Genomic DNA, 23630 nt, shown 5'->3' on the forward strand with positions numbered 1-23630 from the left:
AATTGTTTAAAACACTGGGCTGCCCACTGATTGGCTGAGTTCTCTCAGCTAATCAGAGGGCAGCCCAGTGTTTTAAACAATTCTACCGCCACAACCGACCCCTGACAACCGCTAGCACTACACTATACTCTGCTGACCCCTGCCCGCCCTCTTCCAGCACCCAATGTGCCATTGCAAGATGGCATGCGACATCAGGTGCTGAAAGGGCACCCAAAGATGCGATCAGATGCAATGGGACGATGCTTACCTGAACCACTGACTGTAAAGGGGTGCACACACGGCCTGTAGCTGGGAGATTTTAACTAAGCAATTTTTGCGTAGTCAAAATCTCCCAGTCGCTGGCGCAGTTGAGCCGGCGGCCATGTCCGGCAGCAGCCTGTAATGCGTCTAGCAAGAACATTCTTGCCTGCAGAGTCTATTCAGCCGGACGATAGCCATGCTGCGGGGCAGTGCATCGCTATCGCCGCTGTGTACACACAGGAGCGACGCAGGGACACATTCTAAGCGATTTTGATGATGTAGTCAAAATCGCTTATATTAATCGCCACGTGTGTACACGGCTTAAAAAACACAATTTCAGGGCGTAATTAATGTTGAATCAGTGTGGTTCAGTATCAATTACTATTGATATTTGAAAAACAAAAATCGGTCAAAGGAGGCAATAGTCGGCGGCGTTGTACCCCCATCACTTCATAAATCTGTCCCAAAGTCCCCACTGACTGCAGCAGTGCCCAGCATCCAGTTGTGATGCTTACTGGGAGGAACTGCAGCTGTCAAATGGTGTTTAAGTCATAAGCTTGTATACCTTTCTGTTATACAGATACGGGCCCTTATTCAGATCTGATCGCAGTACAAATTTTTTCTCAAAATGGGCAAAACCATGTGCGCTGCAGGTGGGGCAGATGTAACATGCGCAGAGATTTACATTTGGGTGGGGTGTGCTGAAACTAAAATCTAAATTGCAGTGTAAAAATAATGCAGCCAGTATTTACCCTGCACAGAAACAAAATAGCTAAAGGCCCCCATACACTATACGATTTTGGGACGATTTCATCCGATTTCGGCACTTTGGGCCGATAACCGGATGAAATCGTCCCAAAATCGCAAGTGTGTGATATAGGATCTGATCCGATGCGCGGTCCTGTGCGCATCGGACCGGATCAGGGAGGTCGGACGGTCAGCACATAAGATCATCTGACCTCCCTGTATGCTATGCATATGCCTGCCCACCTGTCAGGCATATACATGCAGACTCCGGGGGGCGGGGGAGCACGGCGGGCAGACACACTGACCTGGCCGGCATGCTGTGATAACAAATAGCAGCGGCAGTAGTGGGGGCGGGCGGCGGCAGTAGTGGGGGCGGGCGGCGGTTCACAAATGAGTTCCCGGCGGGTGCCGGGTGCGGCGAGTGATGCTGATCTGGCCGGCATGCTGTGATCACAAATAGCAGCGCTGCCGCTGCGGGACGGGACGCACAGTGGCGGCTATTAGATTTTCAAAATACCTGTCAAATGACCGGCTGTTCTGTGATTGGCTGAGAGCTCTCTCAGCCAATCACAGAACGGCCGGTCATTTGACAGGTATTTTGAAAATCTAATAGCCGCCACTGTGCGTCCCGTCCCACAGCGGCAGCGCTGCTATTTGTGATCACAGCATGCCGGCCAGGCACTACTGCCGCCGCCCGCCCCCACTACTGCCGCTGCCCGCCCCCACTGCTCCTCACCGCCCTGCAGCTCCCCATTTGTTTTACATGTGATAAATCGCAAGCGATTTATCACATGTAAAAACTGGCTCATCAAGTGCCAAATTGTATGTGAGCCTCCCGGGGAGCTGCCGGGCGGCTCACAGGAGAATTGGGTCCGACTTGTCCTAAGGACAAGTCGGCCTAATGTATGGGGGCCTTAACCCAAATCTCTTTACACGTTACATCTGCCCCACCTGCAGTGCACATGGTTTTGCCCATTTTGAGAACAAATGTGTACTGCGATCAGATCTGAATAAGGGCCACAGTGCGCTGTGAGGGCTCTGGGAGCAGAGTCATGTCGTCCCAATCAGAGTGCGGCACATTTACAAGTAAGCATTATCAGAGGTGACAAGGTTGTTGCAGAAACAAATAAACTATAGGTTTTTGGTTGATGCAGGAGACGTTTTCAGGGAGAGAGTTAAGTAAATACAATGGGGCAAATTTACGAAGATGTGCGTTCTATTGAAGATGGGACGTTGTCCTTAGCAACCAATCAGATCCTGTGTATTATCTTCTGGAAGGTGCTAAATAAATAAGTAGAATCCTATTGGTTGCTATGGGCAACTTTTCATCTTTAATAGAACTCCCATCTTCAAAATTTGACAGTATATTAAGCCTGGTGAAGTGGAAGGTGACAATGCAGCAGCCAATCGGCTCCTAACTGTCATTTTTCAAACCCAGTCTACAACATGATAGGTAATTCAGTCTATGAATTCTTGTTTATATTAGATGTTTTCCAGCTTTGGATAAGCCTCCTTTATTGTGCATTCTCTCCCCAATACAATGGGTTTTATTGAAGCGGATTCTGGCAATTTGCAAGCAAGTATTTATCCTAAAACACGGACCCGCTGGCAGCATCGTATACAACTTTATCTGGGCAGTATACAGGCAAAACAAACTTCAAGACTGTGCCAAAAAAATATAAATGCAGGGCTAATAAGAACAGTAGGAGCCATAGGAGGGAATTCAATTTGCTGTAGTAAAGTTTAACCACAAAAAATAAAAAATAAAACCGTTGCACAATGTTCTTTTCGTACAATTCAATTAATGGCCCTATTTTTATCATTATAAAATCTATGGGATGCGGTCATTTGGTCTACAGCATGATGGTCGACAGTCATTAGGTCGACATGGGTCTAGGTCGACATAGGAAAAGGTCTAGGTCCAAAGGTCATTAGTTCGACATGGGGATTTTCACAGTTTTTTGAGCCGACATGTGCCGACAGGCGGTATTTCATGCCCTACCATCCACTAGGGCAGGGCTGGGCAACACCGGCCCTCCAGATGTTAGTGAACTACACATCCCAGGATGCTTTGCATTAGTTTCAGCATGGCCACATAGCAAAACTAATGCAAAGCATCCTGGGATGTGTAGTTCACTAACATCTGGAGGGCCGGTGTTGCCCAGCCCTGCACTAGGGCGTGGTGGGAGAATAAAATAGGGTGCCGAGCGTAGCGAGGCACCGTGCCCGACGCATTGCGAGCGATGCGGTGCACTTTAAACTGTGTCCATGTCGACTGTGTTGACATTCAGGGCAAAAATCAGTAAAAAAAAACATGTCGACCTTTTCACTGTCGAACTAACGACCTTTCGATCTACAACCATGTCGACCTTTTCCCATGTCGCCCAAATGATCCCGACCCAAAATCTATACATTTTTGAGCAAAACACAGGAGATCCAAAAACGTAACCTGGATCCCTGTGTCTTAACAATCTCTGCCGTGAAAAAACGGCACAAACGGCGGATTCGTTTCTCCTGCATCCAGGCAGGTGAAACAAAATCCCGAATAATGTCAGTATCAATTGAATTAACCCACGGGAATCAATCACAGCTAATTGAATTCCCCCCATAACAAGTAAGCTAAAGACAACTGAAGGTGGGCGACCCCTTTAATCACAATTTGTTAGCTTGTGTAGGTGCAGTAACTAATTCTGCCCATTATGATGGTGAATGCATTCTATGCCAATGTACCTTTTAGAGAGACCCAGTAATGCTTCCACTTCCTCCGGGTCGCTGACTCCACCTTCTTATTCTTCTTGTGCACCAGGAAGTTCTTGACGGCCAGCGCCCCGGCTTTGCGCACAGTTCCTTGGGCCGCCGTCAGGAGAATGTCAGACTGGCCCGGAGAGCTCAGAGTGCCGCTGCTTTGTTCATCGCTCAGCGCTGAATTGGCCTCCTCCAAGTTCTCCCTGTTGGCGCTGCTCATTTCCAGCTCTCGCCGGAAGTTCTCGTATACTCCTTGCCGGAGGGCATCCCCTGAGCTGCTGCCGCTGTCGCTCCCGATGAAAGCGCGGCTCGTGGTGGGCGAGTAGCTGGACGTGGTGGCATTGGAGCGTCTGGACATGAAGTCTGTGTCGGCGGTTGTCGCCTCAATGCCACTGTCTGTAAACTCACTACCTTCGCCACCCGTGTTGACATCCTACAAAACAAATAAAACCCATTAATAAAACATGAAAAAAGTAAACAAATAAAAAATACATAAATAAAAGTATCAGTTGTTGGACAAAATTAGCATCGATTAACACTTTCGTGTTGAGTACCAAAGACTAATCGCACACTACAGATAGGAGACGAATCAGGCCGATAGTAGACAGACAGTATAAAGATCGTAGTGTGGAGTTTGTATGTTCTCTCTGTGCCAGAATTATATATAGCAATCTCATACATGCTACTAAATTGTGAAAAACTTATGTTCATTTGTTGACCAATGGCGGGCAACGTAATTACTGTTGAACTATTGAGCACATAACAGCTTCTACCGGCCGGATGCTCTCAGCCAATCAGCGTCCAGACAGTCTTTTCAAAATATTTTCAAATTCTGCACGCCCCACTGCCTGGCAAATAGTGCTACAAGCTCCCAGCCGCCGCTGCCCGGATCCCCGCAGTCTGGACGCCACTGCCCGCCTCACACCAGAAAATGCAGGGACAAGGGTGGTGTGAAAGGGGCCATTTTCCCAGGTAATTCCCTGCATTTTCTGGTGTGAAAGGGGTATTAGTAAGTGATACCTTATTACACAAGCATCACGGCCATAAAGCGTCCTAGGAATAACAAGCTCCTGAGAGCCGATACAGATCCTAATCTGTTTACAGAAGCATTAAACACAGAATCTAAGTTATTGTGGATGAAATAGAAATAGAAGTTGTTACAACCATTCACAATAAAGTAAAAAAAAAGAAAAAACATTAAAAAAAAAACATAAAAAAAAAAGTCTCATCGCGGAAAAAAAACTCTCTCCTCTCCGCATAGGCCTGTAACTCTACAGAACATCACAAAGAAAAGTAGACCGTATCGACACAAGCAAAAAGTTGACAAGAGTTTCACATTTTTTTTAGGTGTCTATTTCAATATACAGTAGGACATAGAATTGTTCGGCTGCACTTGGCAAGCTGTTATATTCTCGCTCTATGGCCACTGCGATGGTGATGTCATAATAAGTTGGTTTAAAAAAAAAAAAAAAGGACACGGTTTTCCACGGTGACAATTTTCTTGTGTCAACCTAATGTATGTTGACATTTTTCAAGCGTTGATCTTTTAAACTGCCAACCGAATGAACTCATACCAACACACACAGACACCAAATGCTTAAAGACACCAATTCCCAACCCCACAGATTATAGTGAACCGGAAACTTTGACACATATACTAGTAAGCGGGACAAGTCTCCTGTTTCTCTTTAGGTCACACTTAATTTAAGGCTCATTCTCCTGAAGGGTAGTGATAGATGGGATATTGACATATAACAAACAAAAGCTGCGTTCAGTCTCTGCGTGCCAGAGTCCATCATAAAATACATATATACCTCAGGGATGTCACATGTGTGCCCATAATAGGAACCATTCATAGCGAGCTCCTATAGGAGTCTGGAATGTACATGAGCTATATAACGGGCGGAGATTACACACCATTTACATGCGCACACACACACACACACACACAGAGGGGCAGGAGGCATTTTAAAGGACTGAAACAATATTTATGAGAATGCAGCAAATAATTTCCCTATGTATTAAGGAGATCACTGATGGGTAGTTTAGGTGTCGTGGTTCGGTGATGTCTGTAGTTCCTAGTGAACATGGGGGACCTCCATGGCTTCATCCACCAGATACAGGCGGTTGGTTAAATTTAAAGCGTACATAAAGTTAATAAATGCATTGAGGCAAATTCCCCATACACTGTTGGGGAGTCCGATGTTTTCAGTATATGTAATAGTCAGACAGCGTACTATAAAAAAACACCATGCCCAGCGGACAGGATGAACAGTGCCGGTATATTCTGGTTTCGCGATTGTACAGTTAGGACAGCAAGCCTGTCATTGACCTAGAAAACAGGGCGGACAAGCCTCACTCAGTGTCCGAAGGATATGCCACTGGTATGTGAACCAAACACCAGGGATGAACTCCTAAAGAGGTGACTCAGTCAGCCACTATGAAACCTCTGGGGTTATGCTTCCGCGTGATGTGTAGGTAATGAGCTGTACACCTCATAGGTCTGGGAGCAGTAATAACCAATGTCACCTTTACTGGAATTGTCATTTCATGATCATAAACACACAAAGCTACTACCGTACCTCAAAGTCAACTGAATCAGTCTTATGTGGATAAGACCAGAGATGCCGTATAACCCATACAGTGTTATTACCCTGCTTGTGGTGTCGCTGCCTGCTGTGTTTTGCTTCTAGCACAATGTGGTCTGCATATCAGTGCTGAATTACAGACCACACTGTGCTAGAAGCACCACAGTGGAGTAAGGGAAGAGGAACTGCGCGGGTTTTGAAAAATGCAGGCGCTAGAATGAGCACTACCATTGCAACCGTTCATAATAACATTGGTCAATATAGGTGGGGTACAACATATATTAACGAAAGCAACCTCGGACTATACAGAGGAGACAGCTCATTAAGAGGGGAAATAAATATTAGGCCAGAAACCCCAAGGCTAAGGGCTCTATTTACTAAGACTTGGAGAGAGATACAGTGGATGGCGATATGGTAACAAACGGCTTTCTTTTTTTTTTTTCTTTTTTTTACACAACCTGATGTGGCAGTTAGGAGCTGACTGGCTGGGACTTTCTCCTTAGTAAACAGCCGGCACATGATCACCTTAAACCTCTTCTTACAGGATTTACCAACCAATACCAGTAATGATAATGTTTGGTTATTTTGGCAGCTCGTATGCTGTAAGATCTGCCAATTATCAGTGACTGTACCGGCTGGACACTATCTCCATATGCATTCCATTGTGTATTGGAACAAGTAGCAGCATGGATGGCCGTACGACAGCGGCGGCAGCTGCTATATGTGAAAGGTAACGCTAGTGCAAAAGTAAATACAGCTGAACTATGCAATGCATCTCATTAAATAAATAAAATATGTCACCGATCCGTTTGATATTTATTGCCTATGTTTATATTTAACTGCAACGGGGGGGGATCCAAGATATCTCTAAAAGGATCAGATGCACTAAGCTTGAAAAGTGATCAAATGGAGAGTGATAAACAGCCAGCCAATCAGCTCCTGCCTGACCTTTTTCAAACACAGTCTGTGACATGGCAGGTAGGAGCTGATTGGCTGGCTGTTTATCACTCTCCATTTTATCACTTTTCAAGCTTAGTGCATCTAACCCAGAGAGAGATGCATAAGATAAGCAATAAATATCAGTTACCCCATGTATAGTATATTTTAAACATTTTTCGGTAAAGAACCACAATAGCAAAAACAAAAAAGTACCCCAATTTAAACCGCAACCGCTACAAATTGCAATACCAGTCCCCGTTCCTTCATATAATTGGATTATGTACTTACATTTGCTATGCAGCTTACTGCAAGCTACTGTTCTCTGGCATCAGCCATTCTCCAGGTACAGGAGTTGGACCGTGGGGCGCTTCCATAAGCCTAAAGCGCTTATGAAAAACTCTTCCTCAACTAAAGCTTCATCTCCAAATCGACTCAGTTCTAGAACCTCCTGGAACGTTTACGTACTACAGTATGAACGTTGTTTTAGATGAGGAGACTCGTACTTTAGGTTTAATGGTGTTTTAGCGTGTTGCTGTCCTACCAAATTGCCTCTCAACCACTGTACGCATTCCCCGGATATCTGGGTGCACCCTCATTGATGACCGCACTAGGAAATCTGTGTCACACAACCAGGCGTTCTATCCCTCCGTGACCAAACTGGATTTTCTGTAAATTTCTACATTTCAGTGCTAGTCGTCCTCGTGCCAGTGGCTTCTGTACTTGTAACGCTGCATGCCGGCAGTTCCAGCCATTAGCATGCAAATCTGTTTGGTCATTAGAGCATCATCTCTTTGTTACCCGAAAGCTTATGCATCACATAGGGAGTATCTAAACACGGTTAGTAATAGTCCTAATGGATTAACATAAGAAGTGAGAGGATTAAAGGAGCATAAAGAATAGGGCCCTGAGTGATTGGTTCTCATTTCCATACCATCAAGTGGATGCGGAAAGAGGAGTCCCCATTATTTCATTCGGTTTGAAGCGCTGTTTTAAAAAAAAAAGTGAAAATCGTGACAAAAAAATCTGCAAAAAAAAAAATACCAGCGTCGCTCACATTTATTATATAAATTCAAATAAAAAAACCTTGTGTAAAAAAAAAAAAGGTACTCTTTACCTAGAACGGCGCCCGTCGCGGGCATCGCGGGTACATTTATGGGTGGCCGCGACGCGACCGACGCGATGCCCGCGATTTCCCATTGAAACCCATGTTAAACATGGAAATCGTGTCGGTCGCGTCGCGGCCGGCCATAAATGTACCCGCGACGCGATGCTCCCGATTTCCCATAGGAATCAATGTTAAAAGGCGCGATAGACCCAATTTTACTGTTAAATGGCTCAATCCACCCGATTTGGCCATAGGAATCAATGTTAAATGGGCCACAGAGCCCATTAACCCTTAAATGTCCCCCCAAATTTGTAACGCCACCCCACGATCCACGCCAACCCGAAGCGTGGCGAGCGCAGCGAGCCCGCGAGGGGCGGCGGTACGCGTCCTCCGACCTTTTCATGCCCTACTATCCACTAGGGCGTGGTGTGAGAATATAATAGTGTGGCGAGCGCAGCGAGCCACCGTGCCCGAAGCGTGGCGAGCGCAGCGAGCCCTGCGAGGGGACGCGGATACCTTAACAGTTATGCGCGTCCCCTCGCGTGCTTCACAGGTGTCCGTGGCGACGCGGACACCTGTGAAGCCCGCGAGGGGACGCGTCTAACTGTGAAGGTATCCGCGTCCCCTCGCGGGGCTCGCTGCGCTCGCCACACTATTATATTCTCACACCACGCCCTAGTGGATAGTAGGGCATGAAAAGGTCGGAGGACGCGTACCGCCGCCCCTCGCGGGCTTGCTGCGCTCGCCACGCTTCGGGTTGGCGTGGATCGTGGGGTGGCGGTACAAATTTTTGGGGACATTTAAGGGTTAATTTGGCCTATTTGGCCCCAAATCGGGTCCATTGAGGCATTTAACAGTAAAATCGCGGTCAATCTGCCGTTTTAACATTGTTCCCTATGGGAAAATCGCGGTGATCGCGGTCATCGCGGTCATCGCGATTTACCCGCGATGCCCGCGATTTTTACCCCCGACGCCCGCGATTTCAATCGCGGGCGCCGTTCTAGGTAAAGAGTACCAAAAAAAAAAAAACGATTTCCTATATAAAAAGGTAAACATTACAGGTCATTACGTTGAATAAAAATGTTCGCTTGCCTGCTTTCGCACCTATTTTGACAAAATTCACTTAGGGTTAAACTAATTAACATCTGAATTTTGCTGTGAAAGGAAGAGTGGGGGAGCCAGCAGCGCCATATATTCGTTCTGCAGATAAGACTCCAATATTAGAGCTGGTGAAAGCTCGCTCGCTTTCGGTACAAGGAGCAAAACCATCTCCCGTTCGTTAATATGAAAAATAAACAAGCGGAACGCTGCTTCTATTCGGTATAAAGGATAATGGTAGAATCTATCGCACTGTACATAAAGCATTTCTCTGCTGGAGGAACATGATCACTTGTACGCAGCCCCTGGTTTCCATGGGTTTATAACGCTCCATTTGTTCCCCGTTCACGCCCGGCCTCTCCTGGGAGTCTTTGTTACTTCCCATTACACACTTTTGCAGCCCTGGAATAGATTGCTGTTACAGCTGCTGTGTATTGTTTTATGGTTTAAGTGTTTATGTAACCAGCTATATATGATTAGACAAGCTGCGGAGTCATGGTAAAGAGTAGGGTTCGTATAATCTTAAAGAATGCCAAAATTCCAGGACAATAGAAGACTACGTTCCGGAATGTCAAGACAACCTCTCGGACATCCTAGAAAGCAGGCGACATCGATGCAAGAATGCTTATCTGCTGCCATGGTCACCATAATCTGCCATGTTGATATTTATAGTCACTAGATTGTATCCGTTGGGTCAATTATTGTACTGTTGGGGATATGTTCCGCTGCGTATCGTTACAATTAGATGATCATCAGGGTTAAAGTGATAGAACGCGAGCGGTAGGACATGTTTGAAGTCTGCATACTGTGTCATTTGAGCACAATTAGCGACTGGCATGAACAAGTCATCTCACCAAACAGGCGTTTATGAAAAACAAGGTGAAAACGCATTTATATAACGTACAACAGGGCACATCTGGGCAAATGTTTCCTGTATATAATAAAATGCATATGCGATGGTGCTGAAAAAGGGATTTTTGTAAGAACTTACCGTTCGAATCCCTTTCTCTGATATGGTCCTGGTGACACAGCTCAACACTGGGATGTAGGAGGGTCCGAAGGAGCCAGGCACCTATCCTAAAGCTTTAGAGGGTAGGCTCCTCCCCTACTGCATCCCTGGACTCTTCAGTTCAATCTTTCAAAGCCACTGGAATACATTAACTCAGTACAAACGCCTGCACATATTATATGCACATTTTATAACAGAAACTGTTAACCTTTAACCATTTTAACATGAACATCATGAACTTCTGGCATACTTACTGAGCGTAAGGGAGGGATCGCTGTGTCACCAGGACCATATCAGAGAAAGGGATTCGAACGGTAAGTTCTTACAAAAATCCCTTTTTCTCTTTCAATGGTCCTGGTGACACAGCTCAACACTGGGACGTTCCAGAGCCGGTCCTTTGGGAGGGTACGCTCAGGTCTGCAGCTCTCAGCACTGCTCGCCCGAATGATGCGTCCTCCGACGCGAACTCATGGAATCTATAGAATTTGGCAAATGTGTGAACAGATGACCAAGTGGCAGCTCTGCAAACCTGCTCAGCTGTGGCCCCATGTCGGACCGCCCAAGAGGTGGCAACTGACCTGGTGGTATGCGCGTTTATTCTGGCCGGTACAGGCCTACCCACTTTGGTGTATGCAAAGGCTATCACAGAACGCAACCACCTAGCAATGGTCTGCTTAGATGCAGGCCAACCAATTTTATGTACGTCATACAGTACCAATAAAGTGTCGGTTTTCCTAACACTCTTCACTCTGTCCACATATATGCGTAAGGCACGCACAACATCCAAAGTCTTCAACTTGTCCCTTTTCTTGGAACCCTCTGGGGGTTGAAACACAGGTAGAACTATCTCCTGATTTAAATGGAAGGCAGAGACTACCTTCGGTAAAAATTGCGGCACTGTTCTCAGAACAGCCCTGTCATCGTGAAAAATTAAGAAGGGAGATTTGCATGACAAAGCTCCCAGCTCTGACACCCTATTAGCAGATGCTACTGCTAACAAAAACACTAGCTTCCACGTGAGAAACTTAAAGTCAGCCGACCTTAAAGGCTCAAAAGGTGCCTTCTGAAGGCAATCCAAAACCAGTGACAGATCCCAAGGTGCTACTGGTTGCTTGTAAGGGGGTTTCAGTCTGGATACCCCTTGTAAAAAAGTTTGAATCTCCGGTAAAATGGCAATTCTTTTTTGAAAATAGATGGACAAGGCCGAAATCTGCACCTTCAACGACTGAAGGCTTAGGCCCGAAGAAAATCCATCTTGTAGAAAATCTAACATTTTTGATAATTTGAAGTGAGATGTGTGAGCTTTTTGCCTCTCACACCATCTAATATAAGTCTTCCAGACTCTATAATAATTTGCCGAAGAAACAGCTCTTCTGGCTTTTATCATAGTCTGCACTACTGCATCAGAAAATCCTTTCTTTTTTAAAATGGCGGTTTCAATAACCAAGCCGTCAAAATCAATCGATCGGAATCCAGGTGATTGAATGGGCCTTGTCTTAACAGGTCTGGTCTCAGAGGTAGACGCCATGAATCCACTGATAACCTCTGAAGCCTCGAGTACCAAGACCTCCTCGGCCAATCTGGGGCCACAAGGATCACCGGAACCCTCTGGTCCTGTACCCTCTTCAACAGTCTCGCTAACATTGGAATTGGAGGGAATGCATAAAGAAGGTCTCCCTGCCAATGAGTAGTCATGGCATCCACTGCCTCTGCTAGCGGATCTCTCGTTCTGGCATAGAACCTGGGCACCTGATGGTTGAACCTGGATGCCATTAGGTCCAAATCCGGAGTTCCCCACCTTGCCATGATCTGGTGAAACACCTGAGGATGTAGGCTCCATTCTCCTTCCTTGAGCTCCTCCCTGCTCAGGAAGTCTGCTTCTATATTCTCCACTCCTGGAATGAATATAGCCGATACGGCAGGAACATTCTGTTCCGCCCATAGGAAGATTCTGGACACCTCCCACATGGCCAATCTGCTGCGCGTACCTCCCTGATGATTCAGATACGCCACAGCTGTGGCATTGTCGGTCTGAATCCTCAAGGGGAGGTTCCTTAACCTGTCTCCCGCCAAGGAAATCACTTTCCAGACAGCTCTCAGCTCCAAGATGTTGATTGGTAACACTGATTCGTCTGCCGTCCACAGGCCCTGCAGCCTGAGATCCAGGGCTACTGCCCCCCAGCCCCTGAGACTGGCATCGGTAGTTACTACCAACCAGTCCCAGGTCTGTAATGACCGACCCCACTGAAGGGAATCTACCTCTATCCACCATATCAAGGAGTCCCGAGTGTCCGCGGACAGCACTATCAACTCCGTCTTCATGGTCAAAGTGTTTCCTGACCAGGCTGACAAAATGTTCCATTGGAATACTCGTGAGTGGAACCTGGCAAATTGAAGCGTTTCGAATGACGCCACCATTTTCCCCAGGAGTTTGAGGCACCTCCACACTGACAAGCTCGGAGCACTGAGAATCTCCTGAACTAGAGTGACCAGATCCCTGGCCTTTATCTCCGGGAGAAATACCCGATGGAGATGGGTATCCAGTATGACTCCCAAGAACTGGATCCTCTGTGAAGGTACCAACTGAGATTTTTGTAAGTTTAAAATCCAGCCGTGAGCCTGCAAAAAATTGATGGCCTCTTTCAAGTGACTTTGAAGCAGGGTTGCTGACTCTGCCTTGAACAGGAGATCGTCCAAATAGGGTATTACTGTGATTCCCCTGAGCCTCAGCACTGCCGCCATCACTGACATTATCTTTGTAAATACCCTTGGCGCGGTTGCTAGCCCAAAGGGTAACGCCCGGAACTGTAAATGCAGGTCTCCTATGGCAAATCTCAACAGCGTCTGATGTTCCGGGTGAATGGGAACGTGCAGATATGCGTCTTGGACATCCATGGACGCCAGAAATTCTCCCTGGTCCAGACTCAGGAGAACAGACCTCAAAGACTCCATTTTGAAATGGTCTACCCATAGGTGAACATTTAAGGACTTCAAATTTAGTATTGGTCTGAAAGACCCGTCTGGTTTGGGCACCAGGAACAGCGTGGAGTAAAATCCTTTCTTCCACTCTGCCCTGGGAACCGGAATTACCACCCCTTTTTCCAAAAGGGAATGAGCCGCTCTCATCAGAGCTGTGCGCAGGAGCGCCTGCTTTGGTATGGGTGTGGGGATGAACCTCTTCGGAGGCCGCCCTCTGAAAGGGATTTTGTAACCCTGGGTAATGATCTCTAAGACCCAGGAATCCTGGTCTAGAGAAGCCCAAGCGTCCCTGAAGTGTGTGAGACGCCCCCCCACCTTTAACCCTGCCGGGCTTATCCCCAGGCAGTCATGCGGAGGGTTTATCCTCTCCTTTAGAGGCAGGCTTCTTATGGAAAGAGCCAAACTTGGACCTTTGAGATTTGCCCCTGGAGGTCTGAAACTTTCCCCTGAACGATTGTCCCCGAAAGGACGCACCACCTCTAGGGGAGGGCCGAAAGGACGGCCTAAAAGCAGCGAATCTGGATGACTGCTTTGTTGAGGAGGCCGGCAGAAAAGTACTCTTGCCGCCTGTGGCTTGTTTTATAATCTCCTCAAGCTCAGAACCAAAAAGTAACTTTCCCTTGAAAGCTAACAATTCTAGGGCCTTTTTGGACTCATTGTCCGCTTCCCAGGCCTTAAGCCAGAGCACTCTCCTGGCATTAATAGAGACTGTGGACACTCTGGTAGCCATTTTAAGAGCTTCCTCTTCTGCTTCCACCGCATATTCTGCAGCGGCCTTAATCTTTTCTGCTACCAGCAAAGCACCAGGGTCAGCCTGCAGCATGGTGCATAACTCACCAGCCCACTCTATAATGGCCTTAGAGACCCAGGCTGAAGCAATAAGGGGACGCAGGGTAAACCCCACCCCTTCAAAAATAGCTTTGAGGTTTCCCTCGAGCTTTTTATCCACAGAATCCTTAAAAGCTGCACCACCCTGTACAGGCAATACCGTAGCTTTTGATAAACGTGCCACTGAAGCATCCACAACAGGCACCTTTTCCCAGAGTTCAGAATGAGACTCCGGCATGGGGTACAGACTAAGGAATCTCTTAGGCATCTGTAGCCTCTTATCTGGGGTTTTCCAAGCCCCTTCCAATAGTTCCTGTAACCCCTCATCTGAGGGAAAAGTAACAGCCTCCTTCCGCTGTCGCTTAAAAACACCCTTAACAGGGGTCTTATCCTCAACAGACAGTTTTAACGCCTGTTTTACAGCTACAATGAGATCCTCTATACCAGCAGCAGAGGTCTCTTCAAAATCATCACCCTGGTCCCAGGGTGTGTCAGTATACTCTCCTTCCTCCTCCTCTACCACATTAGGCATAACATAAGACCTTTTAGGGGTCCCTGCAACATCATCCATTTTGTCCAGTATTTCACTGAATCTGTTGATCCCCTTAGCAGTATCCTGCATCACCTGAATAAGTGCAGGATCTGCCTGGGTAAGAGGCAAGGAGCCAGAAGACTGCTGAGATGATGGCATAGGTCTCTGTGATTCTACCAGCACATCACTCTGCCTGTCCAGAAGCTGCACCAAAGCGTTTACAGACCTGCCTAGGGCACTGGCCCACGCAGGTTCACTCTGCTCTGCCCTATGGTGTTCACTGCCCATGGGTCTCACATCAGCGCAAGTAATACATAAGCCCCCCTTGGCCATCTGCTCAGGGACAAACTTTTGTGTGCAAACATTGCACGCGCTCAGTGCACTAAGGGCTCCCTCCCCCAAAACCACAGCCTGATGCTCAGACATGATGCAAGTGAAAAATATATATATCTCAATATACACAGTGCAAACAATTGTACAAGCGCTTATACAAAGTCAATGCACCCAGTCACTTAGCTGTCTGTAGGTTTCACTGCGGGGAAGCGATGCCCAGGAAATCCAAGTCACTCTGCCAGGATCAATTAGCCAGCTCAGCTCCGCTGCAAGCGTTCTGAAAGGCGCCAAAGTCAGAGTGAAGGAAGAGACCAAAAGTCCCTGCTGCTGCGGGGTCCGTGACCTTTTGGCGCCAACCACCCCCAGCTAGCCGCTCCTTAGGTAGGATTTCCTTGTCCCAGTGTCTCCCCCTCAAATGGGGACCACTTGGAACATGCCTGTCACAGCGCTGCTGTCCTCTCAGTCAGGAGCTCAGCGTGTAAGCTCCGCATAAAATGGCCGCCGCCATCACGGAGCGCCTGTCCCCCATGATCCCCACCTAACTGTGGAGCCGGTTTCAGGATGCTCCGGAGCCCAGGCAGCCTCATAAAAGAGGCTAAGAGCGCTGCACAGGGAGGCCAGACAGCGTCTCCCCTGTGCACAGAGAGCTGACAGGACGCGCTTCTGTCAGCTCCTGCTGCGCTAGCAGTGTGAGGATTCACTATGAGAATCCTCACACTGTGCCTACCTAGCTAGGGTAATAGTTAATAAAATAATAAAAAATCCCCTAACTACTCTATTTCTTCGGCTGCTCCCGCAGCCCTTTAGAATAGCACCCACTCCAGTGGGCACCTAACACGAACTGAAGAGTCCAGGGATGCAGTAGGGGAGGAGCCTACCCTCTAAAGCTTTAGGATAGGTGCCTGGCTCCTTCGGACCCTCCTACATCCCAGTGTTGAGCTGTGTCACCAGGACCATTGAAAGAGAAAGCTCTTGTGCCTGCACGTGGTGAGCAGGAGATGTGGTGGAATGTAAGTACAGCTGCCTGCAAACATGTGATCTGTTATACAGCAGCCGGATATACAGAGAAGACGCCTGGCGGGAGCCATCAGGTGCTGTGCGGCTCTGCTAACATGGAGTGTGTCTTTATTATCGGAAATGCTTCTTGGCAACAACACAATGTGACTGAGACACCAGAAGAGGGTTATACCCCCTTTCACATCGCACAAAATTACCGGGTTCATGCCGGTTTCTTGCCGGTTCGACCGGGTAATGTGAAAGGGTTTACCCGTTACAGCTAACTGGTTGCAACAAAGCAATTCGAACCAGGTAAGAAGAAGGGTTCTTACTGGTTCGTTGCTGTGCAGTGTGAATGGGTTAATCGGGTCGAGAAAATAGTTTTCCGCTCACACTATGGAGGCGGCAGCACTTGGAGTAGCGCCAGCTCTAGGTACTGCCTCCTCCCCCGCCCCTGATGACGCTCCGCCGCTACGATCTGAACAGGCCGCGCATGCAGGGTCGCACCGGGACTGAGCCGTTTAAAAGTCCCGGTGCAACCCTGCATTTGCGGTCTGAAAGCGGTATTAGATACTGATAACTGACGGTCATTGTCCTGATGCCAGAACCAAGGCAGGTAAGTATATTTACCCCCCCCCCCCCCCCCCCGCAGCCTGATCCTAACCCTCCCTGCTAGTGCCTAACCTCCCATCGCCTAAACCTATCCCCCTCCCCACAGCCTAACCCTAACTTCCTCTCCCTGTAGCCTAAACCTAAGCGTCTAAATCTAAACTATCCCTTTCCCGCCTGCTACTTATAGGATCCCCCAGGAGACTGTGCTGATTCATTTGATATCTGACACTTGTATATGGTGTGTGACTGAGTCTACATACAGCGCAGAACTGAAAAAAAAATTGTGTCAGCTACATTGTAGCATTGCACAAGCAGGTCTATGAATACCCCTTTTACACTGCAGCAAAAACCCAGGTTAGCGGTGGTGTAAAAGGAGTTCATCTGTGTCCCTTTACACAGGACTTCTACCCAGGTCATGACCAGGGTATAACACGGACAGGACCTAGGCAGAGGGCAGTGTAAACTGGTTTGACGGGTCATCAGACACGGCTCCCGTTTGCAGCTATGGGGGAAGCCAATCCTCCGGACCCCGGTCCTGCGGTCAACATGGAGGTTGGGCGGGGGGTGCACACAGACTCCGCTGCTGTCTGCTGTACTCTGGAGACAGCAGCGAAGGCAGGGAGGAGGTGAATGGATGCCTGTGTGCGGCATTCATTCACCTTGCAGATGGGAGGTGCTGGGCTTTCCCCCAGCGTGACGTTCATCGGTCCTAGCGGGGTGATCGGCGGACCCGGTGCTTGGAGAGGTCATCATTTACACTGCATGTCGGCAACGCAGTGTAATTGGTGCAAATCCCGGATCCGACCCGGCTTGGAACAGTGTTCCAAATACCGGTTCAGAAACGGATTTGGGCGTAAAAAGGGTTATTACTAAGCCTTGGACAGAGATAAAATACCAAACAACTAGCTCCTAACTGTTATTTTTTCAAACCCAGCCCGTAACATGGTAGTTAGCTGATTGGCTGCTACTTTAACCCCATCCACCACTTCTCTCTCTGGGGCTTCGTAAATAGACACCACCACCCCTCCCCAGTCATATACAGTATTCAATAGTACTATATCAAAATTAGGCCACGTGTGTCCCAGTCACAGCGCCTCACGTCATTTCACACCATCAGGGCTGTGACCGAACTATACTTTTCCCAACTCTGCCACGCCAGTCCAGACAGTATATCCATGCTGGAGGTAGATGTTCTATCAATTTGCCCCAGGTATTAAAACCAACTGTGTTCAAGTATTGATCTCCTTAAAACCTGCACTGTTATGGCCGAGTTTGGGAAGCCCTGTTCTAGGACATTTCGGGAACAGTATGCATCAGGTACAATAGTAAGCAGCACAAAATGAGAAACACTCGGATAATAATAATAATAAAACTTGTGTGATCCTTAAATAATAGGAAAGCATTCGGTACTAGGAAAAATAAAACCCCAGCTGGGACTGCAGGGAACATAATTTCAATGCACGCAAAATAAAATACACCGAAGATGTAAAGGGGGAAAACGAAACGCCTCCATCTGTGAACATTTATTTTAGAATGTTTTAAATACAGAAGCTGGGTGCGGAAAATGACCACGTGCGACTAACCACAAGGCCTTATGTTGTCATTAAAATACAAAGCACTTTCCCTGTTGCTGCACAGTTAACCCCACTGACACGGAGGCACTGCTAGCGGCAGGAGATGTAGGGCCAGATGCAATAAGCTTCAAAAGTGATAAAAAGGAGAGTGATAAACAGCCAGCCAATCAGCTCCTGCCTGACATTTTTCAAACACGGCTTGTGAAATGGCAGGTAGGAGCTGATTGGCTGGCTGTTTATCACTCTCCATTTTATCACTATTGAAGCTTTGTGCATCTGGCCCTTAGCCAGGGAAGGTACTTGCCCTTAGCCAGGGATCAGCATGCCATATTATCCAATTAATCTGGGACACCTATGAATTATATAGCTTCAGTGGTGGGCTAAATGCAAGTACTTCCTGCAGCCAAACATTCAGATAAGGACCACCGCAGAAGTCCTCCAATATACTAGTCAAACCAGAAGAAACAGGGTGCTTGAATTATATATGCCCACCAACCAGCAATCCCTCTATATATTTGGAGATGCTCATAAAAAAGGGGGGGGGGGGGCAATGGTCACTTTGGATATGGATAAAGAGTTATCAGGGATAAAACTTAGGGATACCAGAAGCATACCCTCACTCACACTGTGAAGGCAGTGGGTAAACACATAAAGGTATCTTTATAAGGTCACCTCTTGCAGGGAAGGAAGAATATTTTTCTCACCCTGGTCACCACAAATGGAGAATGTGAACTAAACGTACGATACACAGGGGTAGATGTATGAAGCAGTGATAAGGGAGGAGAAGTGATAAAGTGCCTGGTACTTTAGCACCGGCCAATCAGCTCCTAAATGTCCCTTTTTAAACCCAGCCTGTAACTTAACAGCCAGGAGCTGATTAGCTGGTGATAAAGTACCAGGCACTTTATCACTTCTCCTCCCTTATCACTGCTTCATACATCTACCCATCAGTGTTGCGAGACGGGACTTCCACATAAAGGTATCTTTATATGATGTAGCAATTGAGTGATGAATAAGTTTCCATACAGCTCAATCGACACTTCTTCCAAAGCTCCACTTAAAGGTCCTTTATGGAGAAAGGATTGGGCACAGCACAGGGAGGCAGGGAGCGGTGGTGTCCAGGCTGTAATCGTGTCACAAGGCCACACGTATTTTCCCTGCAGGCCAATGTCAGGTTATTTATGTTGTGAATAGGATGTTGAGAACTTGATTCATCAATAACGTAGGAATCTACCAACTGGTTGCTGAACACCTAGAACATACTGTAAATAAAGTACCAGCCAACCGGCTCCTTACAGCTATGTTACAAACGGTGTTTGAAAAATGACAGCCTTCCTCTGCAGGACTGTATGCAAGAGGGGGACATTTCTAGCAGCCCCCTTATGATAACGTGTCTTCACTGTTGACTTTGACTTGTCCCTCCCCAGGGAAAGGAAGCGGTTCTGAGAGCAGGGTGGGGTCGGCTGCGACTCGCTGTGGAGAGGTGATCGAATTTTCATTTCCTGAAAATGTGAGGAAACGTGCAAAATGCGGTAATCGTTCAAGAAACAAAAATCCTTTTACCCAAAATAAAAGGAGAAGTCGTCGTACTCATTTGACGTTTTTAGATTCATGAGGCAATTCGAAAATATACTACTCTACCATTCCGGTGCATTATTATTAATGTGCATTTTGTGGAAATCCTCTTCGTGCGTTTGCTAGCGTTTACCACGAAATGCGTCAGCAAACCAACAGGCCCGTTTTATGCGTGCCAGCCTGGATCAGTTGCACAGTGTGACGCCTAACTAATCTTTGTGGGTTGGACCAGATTATGGGCGATAATCACAATGGGGTTTATTCTAGTTCATTCTTTCTGACAAAATCCTTCTTAGATGGACAAAACCATGTGCACTGCAGGGGGGCAGATGTAACATGTGCAGAGAGAATTAGATTTGGGTGAGTTATTTTGTTTCTGTGCAGGGTAAATACTGACTGCATGATTTTACACTTCAATATAGATCTCACTTTGAAGAAAAACCCCACCCAAATCTAATTCTCTCTGCACAAGTTACATCTGCCCCACCCGCAGTGCACATGGTTTTGTCCATCTAAGAAGGATTTTGTCAGAAAGAATGGACTAGAATAACCCCCAATATGGCAGGACTAAGAAGTATTTGAGAACCTTAACCAGAAGCCTTGAAATGTATGCGCCACAATAGATCTGTACAAAGCGGAGGATGACATCCATGGTATGGACACAGAGAACACTTCCCAGACCACAAGACCACTCTTCTATAGGATAAATATCGGTCATACCGTCATGTGAAACAGTTATGTCACTGTGACCGGGGATAACTTAAAGGAAAGGGAACAGTCTCTGGCACCTGTTTATAACAAATGCTGTAGTTTGGGGATAAGATTACTCCGAGTGTAATGTGAGGGGTCGTGTGAGGGTTAGAGGTCAGACATCAGGTACCAGTAAATATTTGCATGCTCACACCAGTCAGCTGCTTAGCCGGACAGCAAAGATACAAACACACAGCATTCAGCAGTGGAGCTTATGGTCCATGTTCAATTTGCTCATTTAGGTTACATGGTGCTCAGTGGGAAAGGGTGGGGTGGGCAGACCAGCTTTACTAGTTATCCGCATCTTATTAACGGCCCACAATGTGTTTACTAGGAGGACAGGAACATTATGTTCCCAGGATACTGCTGCACAAACTGACTGCAGACATTGGGCTTGGCCTACTCTCCCCAAAATTGAAGGGGGACTCTCGTTTTTTTGGGTAGTCTCCCGCACCCCCAGAAGATTAGGCAGATCCCCTGCATTCCCCATGCTTACTAGTGAAGTAGGCAGGATGGGAAGATAACCACCGGAATGAAGGTGCAAAGTCAAGAAAGCGAAAAAAATATGATATCCAAGTACGAGCGAAAAAAATATGATATCCAAGGAACAATATCAGAAAAGTCTCCCGGGTGGGGTACAGCCTTCTAAAACGGTTAGTAACTGTTAAGACTAAACTTTAATGATACTAAAATTGACCCTAAAGTTGGATCAAACGAAGGACATACTGTAAGACAAAGACAAACCAACTTTAGGGTCAATTTTAGTATCATTAAAGTTTAGTCTTAACAGTTACTAACCGTTTTAGAAGGCTGTGCCCCACCCGGGAGACTTTTCTGATATTGTTCCTTGGATATCATATTTTTTTCGCTCGTACTTACCCTACTCCCTGGGAGCACCTCCACAACTATATAATGTGATTTAATTTATTGTTTTGATTGGAGTACGCCTTCTTACCCCCTGTCAAATTAGCCCAGTGCCCTTGGCCTCTTCCCCATCCCTTTTCCCTATCTTGTAGCAAAGTCAAGAAAGTAAGGATAGTATTGGGGTGTCCACACAGCATTACCTCATCTCTGACAGACGGAGGAGGCACAGCATCACCGCATCTCTTATAGACAGAGGAGACACACAGCATTACCTCATCTCTGACAGACGGAGGAGGCACAGCATCACCGCATCTTTTATAGACAGAGGAGACACACAGCATTGCCCCATCTCTGACAGGGAGACACACAGCATTACTCTATCTCTGACAGACGGAGGAGGCACACAGCATTACCCCACCTCTACAGACAGAGGAGGCACACAGCATTACCCCACCTCTGACAGACGGAGGAGACATACAGCATTACTCTATCTCTGACAGGCGGAGGAGGCACACAGCATTACCCCACCTCTGACAGACGGAGGAGACATACAGCATTACTCTATCTCTGACAGACGGAGGAGGCACACAGCATTACCTCATCTCTGACAGACAGAGGAGGCACACAGCATTACCCCACCTCTACAGACAGAGGAGGCACACAGCATTACCCCACCTCTGACAGACGGAGGAGACATACAGCATTACTCTATCTCTGACAGGCGGAGGAGGCACACAGCATTACCCCACCTCTGACAGACGGAGGAGACATACAGCATTACTCTATCTCTGACAGACGGAGGAGGCACACAGCATAACCCATCTCTATAGACAGAGGAGGCACACAGCATTACCCCACCTCTGACAGACGGAGGAGACATACAGCATTACTCTATCTCTGACAGGCGGAGGAGGCACACAGCATTACCCCACCTCTGACAGACGGAGGAGACATACAGCATTACTCTATCTCTGACAGACGGAGGAGGCACACAGCATTACCTCATCTCTGACAGACAGAGGAGGCACACAGCATTACCTCACCTCTACAGACAGAGGAGGCACACAGCATTACCTTATCTCTGACAGAGGAGACACACAGCATTACCCCATCTCTGACATATGGAGGAGGCACACAGCATTACTTCATCTCTGACAGACAGAGGAGGCACATAGCATTACCTCACCTCTACAGACGGAGGAGGCACACATCATTACCCCATTTCTGACATACGGAGGAGGCACACAGCATTACCTCACCTCTACAGACAGAGGAGGCACACAGCATTACCTCATCTCTGACAGATGGAGGAGGCACACAGCATTACCTCATCTCTGACAGAGGAGACACACAGCATTACTTCATCTCTGACAGACAGAGGAGGCACACAGCATTACCTCATCTCTGACAGACGGAGGAGGCACACAGCATTACCCCAGCTCTGACAGACGGAGGAGACACACAGCATTACCCCATCTCTGACAGACGGAGGAGGCACACAGCATTACCCCAGCTCTGACAGACGGAGGAGACATACAGCATTACCCCACCTCTACAGACAGAGGAGACACACAGCATCACCCCATCTCTGACAGAAAGGGCAGGCATAAATTGTGCTGGGTCAAGATGCATGGAACAGCCAATCAATAGGCAAAACAGTTACCCTAGAATAAATTAAAATGCCCAATAAGTAAATGTCAGCAGCAGCAAACACTGCAGAGAATGCCGACTTAATGGAGACACTTTGCATCCAGGGTGATTTCTGTGTTAGGGAAAACCTTATGTTAATGTTAACTTCAACAGCTTGCCAGATGCAATACTGGGGTCACCCATGTGTCAGGCAAAAATTCATGGGTAGAAGATTAATCCTGCCACTGGTTCCAGATAACACCACCAGTCTTCACAAACATGAGATCTACAATAGGTTCAGGGATCTACTTTGTCAGCTTCCTGGCAATTTTCCTTTGGATTCATTAAATCATAGCTATTGCAGTACATCGGAGGTCAAGGGCTGGGAAATAATACTCTAGTTTCTACCAAATGACTTCCCCAACCTTCATTTAATTTAACGGAGGAATATGTGTGTTCCGGATCCTGCAAACAAAACCATATTTCG

General features: G+C 47.2%; 1 protein-coding gene across 4 annotated transcripts in view; it reads right to left on the reverse strand.

Moving 5' to 3' along the window:
• Positions 1-23630, reverse strand: part of TIAM1 (TIAM Rac1 associated GEF 1) — a 244461-nt gene that overhangs the window by 99100 nt on the left and 121731 nt on the right. For all 4 annotated transcript variants that reach the window (XM_083171844.1, XM_083171841.1, XM_083171842.1 and 1 more), the window contains one exon: positions 3718-4165. In XM_083171844.1, the coding sequence (XP_083027970.1) occupies positions 3718-4165 (448 nt within the window). The remainder of the gene's footprint in view (positions 1-3717; positions 4166-23630) is intronic.

The sequence above is a fragment of the Crinia signifera genome, chromosome 2 (genome assembly GCF_055691185.1).
Source record: "Crinia signifera chromosome 2, ASM5569118v1, whole genome shotgun sequence".
In the NCBI taxonomy this organism is placed as follows: domain Eukaryota; kingdom Metazoa; phylum Chordata; class Amphibia; order Anura; family Myobatrachidae; genus Crinia; species Crinia signifera.